An 11,209-nucleotide genomic window follows, 5' to 3' on the forward strand; every position below is an offset into this window, starting at 1 on the left:
TTTAAATGATTCTGAGGCCTGTTAGTATTTAGATTTTACAAACACTTTGGTAGCTTTCAAAAAAACTGTTTTCATGAACAACTATAAAATATCAAAACATTAAAAATGGTATGTTGTGCATGAATGTTACTGTTAGTGCTTTTGATGTGTATTGCTAAAGCCACATTGATAGCTTTTTTATAATTTTAGGCTTAATAAATAATGATGCATATTTACGATTTGAATAAATAGTTGCAATTGTATAGTTTTCATTTAGGGTGTACTATGTCTATATTTGAGTCAAGTTTACTTTTACACCTAAAACAATGTAAAGTTAAGTTTTCAATCTTTTTTTAATATTCATCCCAAATAATTTATTTTTCTATGGAATCTATCTGCAAAATCCACCATCTACATGCTTTTTGAGAGACTATTCAATTCCCACTGTTTATTTTAGGAGCTTTTTGTATTATTTTATTCTGGTAATAAACATTCAATCTAGCTGAAAAATCCACCATCTACTCTTTGTGCGAATATTCTATAAACATTTCTTACTTCCCTGACAATCCTTATCACTTTTTTTTACAAGTGAATTTATTTTATTTTTTCCTTAATTAGTATTTTATCTCTGATTTAAGCTTTTGCTCAGTTTTTCTTGTTATTCTCTATGCCTCTGACCATCTTAAGAAGTTATCCTGTTTTTCAGGGCTGATAAAAATACCATGTTTTTAAAATAATTAATGAAGTTTAATTTTTTTTTCCATATAAAGCAGATTTTTCAGATTTAAATTTTGATATTTTGATTTAAATTCTCATATTTTATTTAAATTGGTTTTCTAAATTTTAAAGTTTTCTATGTTTTTAAATTGGTTTTCATAAAAATTTTTGAATCATATAAAGATAATTAAAAAAAAAAAATCATTTTATTCCAATGAGTTTTTAGTACATGACATCATTGATTTTTTTATTTGTTTTATTATTGATTTTTTACACAAACAAAAAGAATCAATGACTTCATGTACTAAAATTCTTAGGAATTAAACGCGCTTGAATAAATTATCAAGTCAGTAGATTGCGGAGTATAATATGCTGACTTTTTGGCCTACAACAAAATGGAGAAAACAAATTCAAACAGTACAAGACAAACCCCCTCCCCCCCTCCCTTCTCCAAATCCAAAACCTGAGAGCATTAAGTTTAAGAATATTTATGTTACTATACTTAACTAAAGTTTTATTTCATCAATAAATTTCAAATTTTATACAATCATTTACAACAAAATGGAGAAGACGAGCTAAAATAAAAAAATTTAGCCCAAACATTTTTTTTTTATCATTTTCTTTAATATAAACACAACATTTCTCGGTGGTTTGGGATCCCTTTTAGTATTTTTTAGTAATTTTAGTAAGAAGAAGTAACACGAAAATGAATTTTAGTAGATGGCACAAGAGATGCTAGCTCTTCAGAGTAGTGCCCATTATAGTATTATAAAAACAAGAAAGAGAAGCAACATTACAACGATGTGATAATGGTTAACAGTTGGCTGCAAGAGCTGGTCCAACTATGTTTACAATGCGTTCTTGCACCTTATCTAAAAAAGAAAGGGCATCATTAGATTTGCTCCATATATGGCAACAGTATTTCATGCAAGGGAGGATTTAAGATATATAAAAATAAAGAATAGAATCCTGAATGAGAAAGTGGCGAGCACGATCAAGAGATGCAACCTTAGCAGATGTTAATTTTTTCTCCAAGCAATCAGAGGGTGTTGGCTTCTTATCAAGACAAGAATAAATGGTACTATCATCAGCGATCAATGCCACTTTAGATTTTCTGGGAGCTTGTTGATGTAAATTAAAAAGAGCATATGGTCAAGGATACGAATACCTTTAGAAACCCCTGAAGTTATAGAATATGAAGAGTGCTGTCCATCGAGGACAACTTTTATACTATGATTGGAAAGGAAGGATTCAATAATCTTAAAGTTGTTACCTGATACACCATAAGAAGAAAGCTTATAGAGAAAACCAGTATGCCAAACTTTATAAAAATCTTTAGAAATGTCAAGAGCAATAGCCTTAACCTCTCCACCTCTATCTAATGCACGATCGGTTATTACTGTTAGCAAATCAGCTGTAGAAAAAGAAGATTGAAATCCATATTGATGATCAGAAAGTAAGTTATTAGATTCAAGATGAGAGATTAAGTGTTGGTTAATTAAAGATTCAAAAACTTTGCTTACGATAGGAAGAAGACTAATGGGACGGTGGTTAGACATATATCGCTCTCCAGAATTTTTGAAAATAAGGATAACAGATGCCGCTTTCCAGCAGGCTGGAAAACAAATCTCTTATAAGCACTTGTTCAATGGTTTTGAAAGTATAGACGACAGCTTAGGAGAACACTTTTGCAAGACTATAATGGGTATGTTGTCCAAAACACAAGCTGTAGATGAGTCTAAGCAGGAAATCAGGATACTGAAGCTGGAGTGATACAAATGTCAAGCAATGGATCAACCTGTTTGTTGGCTATATTATGTAGGGCGTGATTAGTGGATCAAGAGATGAGATAGATGAAAAATGACTGCATAAGCATTTTAAGAACGATATTTTAAAATATGATTTTTTTTTCTCCAATTAACTGAAGTTAAGAATAAACAACAATAAAACAACTGCAAAAAAAATTTAAGAAAAAAAAAAAAAAAAATAATGAGTAAGTATAATATCAATTTATTTACATTTTAATTTTTAACTTAAAATATTTTTTAGGTTATCCAGTAATGTTAAAAGCATCAGCTGGAGGTGGTGGAAAAGGAATGAGAGTTGCTTATAATGATGATGAAGTGCGAACTGGTTTTCGTCTCAGTTCTCAAGAAGCTGCAACTAGTTTTAATGATGATAGACTTTTAATTGAAAAGTTTGTTGAAGACCCAAGACATATTGAGATACAAGTAAATTATTTCTATATTTTAAAATTTATATCTGTATTTGTTTAAATAACATAATTTTACTTATACTTGTAGTTATGTAACATAATTTATTATTTTATCACATTATTTTACTCATTTTCAGTGTTAAGTATTTCTATGGTCTTTAAAGAGGAGGTTTAAGCTGATTTAAATTTTTTTTTTGGCTTAAACTGTTCCGCCAATTATTCAGTTTCAATTTCTTTTTAACGTTTCAAAATCATTACGTAGACTTTCTTAAAGATGTTATGATAACAACGTTTAGGCATAATTATGCAACAAAAATGTGAATGGTAGATTAAATATAATTTTGATATAAGTATATTTAGTAGCTAGTGATTGTAGTTTATATGAATAATTTTGATATCAATAGATAAATAGTTATAAATAAAGAGTTGATATAAAATATTAATTTTAATTTTTTAATTATCAGTATGTTACGTGTATGGTATATAGATTATTCATGATTTTAATAGCCCACTTTTTCATTACAAGGCAGAATTATTTATCCTTTTTAAATAAATATTATATTAAGTTGTAGTAAGTATAAAAAATGACTGAATAAAATATAAATATATTCAGAAGCATATATGCAACTAAATATTTAAAAATTTTTAATTTGATTATTAAGATAATTGTAAATTGATTTCATTTTTTTTTATATACTTTATAAAATTATTTTTTTAATAATATTTAATAAATAATTTTTTTTATTCATTATTGATTATTTTAAATTTTTATAAAATTAAATTATAAGAACTGAATTATCTTTTTCTGTTTTTGGTAATATCAGTAAGAAAATATTTCTTACTCATAAATACCTGCTTCTGAAAATATTTTCTATTTGTTAATGGTTAACTAATGCATTTGTTAAGTTGCTATAGTAAATAATGGTAAACTAATTTATTTATTAAGTTGCTACTGTTGGTAATGATAAACTAATTTGTAAAGTTGCTACTGTTAGTAATTGTAAACTAATTTATTAAGTTGCTACTGTTGGTAATGGTAAACTAATTTATTAAGTTGCTACAATTTTACAAATACACTATTTAGCTAAAATAAATATGAATAATACTGTCTTATAATTATGGAGTGGTCATTTAAACCTCTAGGATGTATTTTGGTAATAATAAAAAATGAGAATTTTTTGTTATGAACCAGACCCCTCAAAGCCATGGGTATGATTCAAAAAATGTCTCATTGGGTTCCACATGAATTAAAAGACGTGGAAAGAAGAAAGACCATTTGTGAATTGCTGCTTGAAAGACAGAAAAGAATGGGATTTTTGCATCGAATCGTTACTGGTGATGAGAAATGGATTTATTACGAGAATCCTAAACGAAAAAAGGCCTGGGTAAAGCCAGGTGAACCAGGTCCATCACAACCCAAACGGAATATTCACTGTGCAAAGGTTATGCTGTGTATATGGTGGGATATGAAAGGTGTGGTATACCATGAGCTTCTGACACTTAGTGAAACTGTTAATGGAGAACGTTATCGACGACAATTAATGCATTTGAAGCAAGCTCTGGTCATAAAACGACCAGATTGGGGTAACAGACATGATAAACTCATTTTTCAGCATGATAACGCTCGACCACATTTCACAAAACCTGTCAAAAACTATTTGGAAAATGTTGGATGGGAAGTGTTACCCCATCCGCCGTATTCTCCGGACATTGCTCCTTCTGACTACTACTTGTTCGATTGCATGAATAACGATTTGATTGGACAGCGCTTCACTTCTTCAGAAAATATCGAAAAATGGGTCTCTGATTGGATCACTTCTAAGGATGAAGCATTTTTTCGACATGGAATTCGTAAATTGCCGGAAAGATGGGCAAAAGTAGTGACTAGCGATGGACACTATTTTCATTAATGTATTCATCCATTTAGTTTTTGAAATAAACCTTCAATTTTCAATTAAAAAGCGCATGAATTAATTCTTAGACCTAATACTTTAAACCTTGCAAATTTAAATGATTCCTAACATATTAAAGTGATCAATGTCTTTATAGATTTGAAATTAAATCAAATAAATTTTTGAACTTCCTAGTATATGAGTTGTTAAAGAAAAAGTGAGTTTAATCAAATATTCTGGAGCAAATAAGCAGATGTTTTCATGAGTATAATAAAGATTAAGTAGCTAATTCTTTTTTGTTTATCTTTATTTAATAAGGACTTCTCTAGATAGTTAAGGTTTCTAGAGAAAAAAAAAAAAAATTTTCCAAGCAAAATTATTTTAGGCAGCCTTAAGTGAGCAGCCATTTGTTTAAAATGATTATTGCAATTAATAAATTACAACAATTTTTTTTTCAGGTGATGGGGGATAACTATGGAAATGTGGTAAGTTTTTATTTGATGAGTTATTTACAACTATAACTTTATGGTTTTTTTTAGGTTAAAAAAATAATTGTTTCTATTGTGACTAGCAAAGTCGTTAACAAAAGCATATTTAGTTTAAAGCATTTTTTTTTTTTGAAAAATTGGTTCGATTGACATTTTATGGAATGTTTGCAATATTTGCAATATGCAATATTTTATTAAAAAGAGATTTACAATTTAATATATTGTCACAATCATTTCACAATCGCTCAAGTCATTTTTTCATGTTTTGAAAAATTGAACATATTTTTAAAAATAATCAAATCAGTTGATTGTTTTGATATTAAGTTTTTGTCGAGAAATAAAATGTTATTCGAAAGGTGAAAAATAATAAAATAAATCAGTTTAGTTAATATTTAGAGAAATTGGTTACTTTATCTAATGGTACAAATGATAAAGGCTTGAATTAACGTTTTTACAAAGCTGAAAAAGTGTTTAATTAATCCATAAAAGATTGGCCTTATCTATGAAATGATGAACAATGGAATTGTTTATAGAGTAGATAAGTCATTAATATATATTAAAAACAGTAAAGGACGAGAAACAATCCTTTTAGGCACCTTTTAGAACCACAAACAAAGTTAAATAATAACTTTGTTTGTGGTTTCCCATCAATTGAAACAAACTGCGTACAATTTTATATATACAATTTAAATCAACCAATAAATCAGGCAATAGCCTGAGAAAAGTAGAGTTATTTTTATGAATTTGTACAAAGTTAGTATGCAGTTTTCAAAATATAAAAGAGTATATATTGGTAATGAATAAGGTTTATTAGTTCAAAAAGTATTGATGAAATATCATAAGCAAGAAATTAAAGAATATAGATTGCAATGTTGTTTGGACCAGAAGGCTTGCCATTTTTTTAATTATATATTTATTTTCAGTTCAACTTGTTTCTCTGCACAGCAGTCTTGTTTGTCAAAGTTTGTGTTTGGGAGTTATAGAGTTAAGAGAGGGTTGTAACCACAACTAAAAAGTAGCCTCCTCAACTTTAGTGGCCTTCATGAGCTTGGGGAGGTGAATTGAAATGAAATAAAAAAAAGGTTATCTCTTTAATATTAAACTTAAGTTATAAAAAATATTATACTTTAATATAAAAAAATATTTAAATTTAATATTAACAAATATTTAACTTTAATAAAATGAGCATAATTGGTTACTAAAATTATTGATACAAATTGGTAAATTAAAGCTAAAATTAAATTAAATTTTTAATGCACCTTAAATTGTAATAAAATGGTTTAATTATAATTTAGTAGTTAAATTAGTGTCCCAAATGATACTCAACATCTTTTAGGTATGCATCTTAAAATACCTCTAAGTTAAGATGTCTCAAAAAAAAAACAATTTTCAAAGTGCCTATACATTTTACCTAAATGTGTTCTAAATATTAAAATAACATTTAAAATGTGTGAATTTAAAAATGTTTAAATAAAAAATATTTTTAGGGGTCCACCAAGACTCTTAAATGAGTCTCTAATATTATCAAAAAAAGTCTCAAGTTTCAATAGTGCGACTCAATAGTTAGGTCTCTAATGAAGGGAAATGATATGAAAATTTCAAAATTTAAATTCAAATTATAAAAATTAATATATTTGATTTTAATGCATAAAAATATTAACTAAAAATGATAAAAGTGCATTTTTACAAACTTTTTTGAACAGTTTTTTTATAATGAAAGTTTAAATAATGATAGTTATCATTTTTTAAAACCTTTTTTTGGATCGTATTAGAGACTTGTTAATTTTTAAAATAATATTTAAAGTAAATACCTTGAGTACACTTTAAACTCAATGATATTCTAATTTTATGACAGGTTTAAGAAAGATTAAAAAAAAAATTGCAAATGCCTTTCAATTAAAAAAAGATAAGAAAGCTATGATTAAAGTTTTAATCATGTTCATTTTTTAGTCCTCTCTAGTTCATTATTGGGTAGTTGAATTATGATTTGCTTATGAAGCTGGAATTAGGCATTTCTGTATACTTTAAACAGTTTTAAATGCCAATCTTAAGTTTTTATAAAAACGTTCAAAAGAATGTAAGTACAGAAAAAAATAATTTTTAATAACAAATTGCTGACTATTTAAGATCTGTAATTATTTAAGATCTGTAATCTGTAATCTATTTAAGACTATTTAAGATCTGTAATATGTAATCTATTTATCTGTAAATTAAATGAATCAAGAAAATAGAAATCAATTCTAAAGAACTTCGGTTTGATGAAAAAAATTAAAGAATATAAGTTTTTTGAGCATGAAAGAGCACATGGCTACACAAGATTATGTTTTAATAGGTGGTTAAAACAATGTGACAAAGATTAAAGCTTTGCTGCTAAAGTAGGTCCAACTATATTTACACTGCATTTGTGCTTTTGTCTAAAAAAGAATAGATCGTTTGAAGATGCAGCCCAAATATGACATAAAATTAATGTCATATTTATAAGATACTTTAGTTCATTTTTTTATGCTTATTAAATTTTTTTTTGATTAAACTTAAATATTAATTTAGTAATATTTAAATAATTGTTTACAACAATACAAACAGCAATAAAATAAAAAACTTACAAAAATATAATAATAGTATTTATATAATAAATATTTAGGTTTATCTAAATGAACGTGAGTGTTCTATCCAAAGAAGAAATCAAAAAGTAATAGAAGAGGCTCCAAGGTAAATATTAATCAATAAGTAGTATTTATACAATCATTTTATTTTGATTATTTTGATCCAAATTTACCAAAATTACAATGACTTTTTTTGCTTACATTTGAAATAATTTTGTGATAAGTTATTTCAAATTGCTTGCATTTGAAATAACTTATCACATAATGTTGTTAATCCAAAGACTGATCAAAAGCTTTAAAATTTAAATAAACTCATTAAATTTTGAAAAATGATGTTTCTGCTTACTACATTTCTTTTATTATTTTGATTTTGGTCTAATTTTTTTTTCGTCCTGTGCATCCTCTAGAACATGTTTACAACTTTTTCTTATAAGTTTTCATCAATTTAACATCAAAAATTTTTTTTATAATTTGAAATAAAATGTTTAATAAAATGTTCATTTCCAAATATTAGACACTTAAAGGTTTTATATTATTTCCTCCAAGACTTGAATCTAATATATTGAGCAGTATAACATTTCTTTTTTTAGTACACATGATAATGATGTAGTGTTTAATACACATGATAATGATGTAATGTTTAATACAGATAATAATGATGTAATGTTTAATACACATGATAATGATGTAATGTGTAATACACATAATAATGATGTAATGTTTAATACACATAATAATGCTGTTTAGGAGAATGATTAAGATATAAAATACTCTGAATTTTTTTTTTCAAATATTTTTGAATTAAATTGTAGTAATAGTTATTAATAATTTTTTGTGATATGTTCTAATATTTAATAAATTTATTATTTTTAATTTTTTTATAATAGATTGCAATATTTTTTAAAGTTTGTTGTTTTTAATTTTTTGTAATATGTTCAATTTTATGTTTATTATTCAATATGTTTACTTTGTTCAATTCAATATGTTCAATTTATGTAGTATTTTTTTAAATTTATATATTCTACAATGTTTAAAATGATTTGTTTGTGTTTTTAGCTCCTTCTTAGATGCAGAAACTCGTAAAGCAATGGGTACTCAAGCTGTGATGCTGGCAAAAGCAGTTGGTTATAACTCTGCTGGAACTGTTGAATTTCTTGTTGATAAACATAGAAATTTTTACTTTCTTGAAATGAACACAAGATTACAAGTTGAACACCCAATTACAGAATTGACTACTGGTCTTGATATAGTTGAGTTGATGTTGCGTAGTGCTGCTGGACAAAAACTTCCTATTAAACAAGAAGATGTAACTTTAAAGGGTTGGGCTGTTGAATGCCGTGTTTATGCAGAGGTAGCTATTTTTTAAAACAATTTAAAATAAATTTGAAGTAAAATATTCAATTATATTAGTTATTATTGGTTTTGAGTATTTATTTAACTTTAATTTATTTAATTATTAACTTTTATTTAATTATTAACTTTTATTTAATTATTAACTTTTATTTAATTAGTATTAACTTTTATTTAATTAGTATTAACTTTTATTTAATTAGTATTAACTTTTATTTAATTAGTATTAACTTTTATTTAATTAGTAATAACTTTTATTGGATTTTACTTTTGTTCTATCAGCTTTAAACACTATTTTGTGAAAGTCAAGAAATTTTAGGAGAATTTTATTATTTAATAAAAAAAAATAAAAACTCATCTATTAACATCTGTGTTTTTTTGTTATTATAAATTATTAATATTTATTATATAAATATTGGTTCTCTAATATCTTAAAATTACAATGACTGAAAATATTAAATGTGAAAAACCATTAAACTACACCATTAACATTAAGTGTTTTTAATCTTTTACCAGTATTCTTAAATATTCTCTAAAATTAAATACTCTTTTACAAATTTTAAATCATATCTTTGGCCAAATTCACTAGACTTACTAGACGTGTGAGAGTTTAAATTTCCATCTTTAGGTATTGATGAGTGTTATTCTTTGATTTGCAAAAACCTCTAATAGCTTGGCTATAGAGCTTTTTGCAGATATCAATATGTATCAATTCATCTATTTGTTTTTGTTGCAGATTTGAAACCCCCTGTCTATTTTCTTATGTGATATCATTCAGAATTGTTGTACCTGTTTTTAACCTTTCTTATTGTTCTTTATTGTTCTTCCCTAAACTGCACTTTTTTCTGTTTTTAAAAGTTTTTTCTGATCCAATCGAAAAAACCCTTTCGTTCCATCAGTCATTAATATTGTTATTGGTAATTTCACGCTAATCACATTGAGTTGGTTGAAAAGTATTTCAGTAGTAACTGACTCTAAACTTAAGTTTGGTTGCAATTGACTTAAGTAAAACTAAAACTCTAAATTTTTTTATTTCTTAATCTCTTGCTCATATAGTTAACTTTGTGACTAGTTTTCCAATAATTTATTCCTTGGATTTTGTCTTGCTAAAAGATAACCTAGAAGAGATTGCAAAGAAACTGAGCTTGTGCTCAGTTTCTTTGCAATTTCTTCTAGGTGGTTCATATCAAAAATTTCAGACCAATTTAAAAAACAATATTACATGGTTGGTCGGTAAGTAGGTGCGATCACTCTATATCTGACCATGCATATAATATTTAGTTGCGACAACATGGCCACAGCTTTTTAGATGCTTTGAGGACATTTTAAAAAGTGCAAAAAAAAACTAAACTTGACAGGAGACAGGAGAAAATTAACTGAAAAACGAAATGAATTCTTAAAGAATAAAAAAAAACTTAACTAAAACAAAATAAATTACGTCAATAATAAATTATTTCTAAACGTCTCTCTTTTATAACTTTTATTTATAAAATAAAAGAGATACTTTTATAAAAAGAAACAACTTACTATTAATGATTGTTTAGTAAAGAAACCAACGTTCTTCAATTTATCAAAGCAAATAAAATAATTATTTATTTAAGTATTTATGTTTTATTTCAACAAGATTCTAATAAAACTAGCAGTAGTTGAATTATATAATAAATAAAAAAGTAAATATATTTTTGTAACCATTTCATGCTTTGCATAGTTTGCAATATATAATATAAGTTTAAAATATTTAAAACAATTCCTCTTAAGTAAGATAAACAAAAGAAATAATTAAATCAATGTGTTACTATAAAAGTATTTAATATCGTTGTGTTACTATAAAAGTATTATAACGACCTTTTCTTTTAGCAACTAAATTTTGTCCAAAAATCAACAAAATATTTTTTTTCAGCTAAACATTACTAAAATAATTGAAATATAACTGGTGTAACTTTTTTGTAAAATTTTGCTGGTTTC

General features: G+C 25.8%; 1 protein-coding gene across 1 annotated transcript in view; it reads left to right on the forward strand.

The window, feature by feature from the left end:
* Positions 1 to 11,209, forward strand: part of LOC100202416 (propionyl-CoA carboxylase alpha chain, mitochondrial) — a 92,693-nt gene that overhangs the window by 16,938 nt on the left and 64,546 nt on the right. Inside the window, exons 8-11 of the mRNA XM_065788153.1 lie at positions 2,746 to 2,927; positions 5,262 to 5,288; positions 7,933 to 8,000; positions 8,951 to 9,245. Coding sequence (XP_065644225.1) covers positions 2,746 to 2,927; positions 5,262 to 5,288; positions 7,933 to 8,000; positions 8,951 to 9,245 — 572 coding nt within the window. The remainder of the gene's footprint in view (positions 1 to 2,745; positions 2,928 to 5,261; positions 5,289 to 7,932; positions 8,001 to 8,950; positions 9,246 to 11,209) is intronic.

This window comes from Hydra vulgaris, chromosome 01 (assembly GCF_038396675.1).
Source record: "Hydra vulgaris chromosome 01, alternate assembly HydraT2T_AEP".
In the NCBI taxonomy this organism is placed as follows: Eukaryota; Metazoa; Cnidaria; class Hydrozoa; order Anthoathecata; family Hydridae; genus Hydra; species Hydra vulgaris.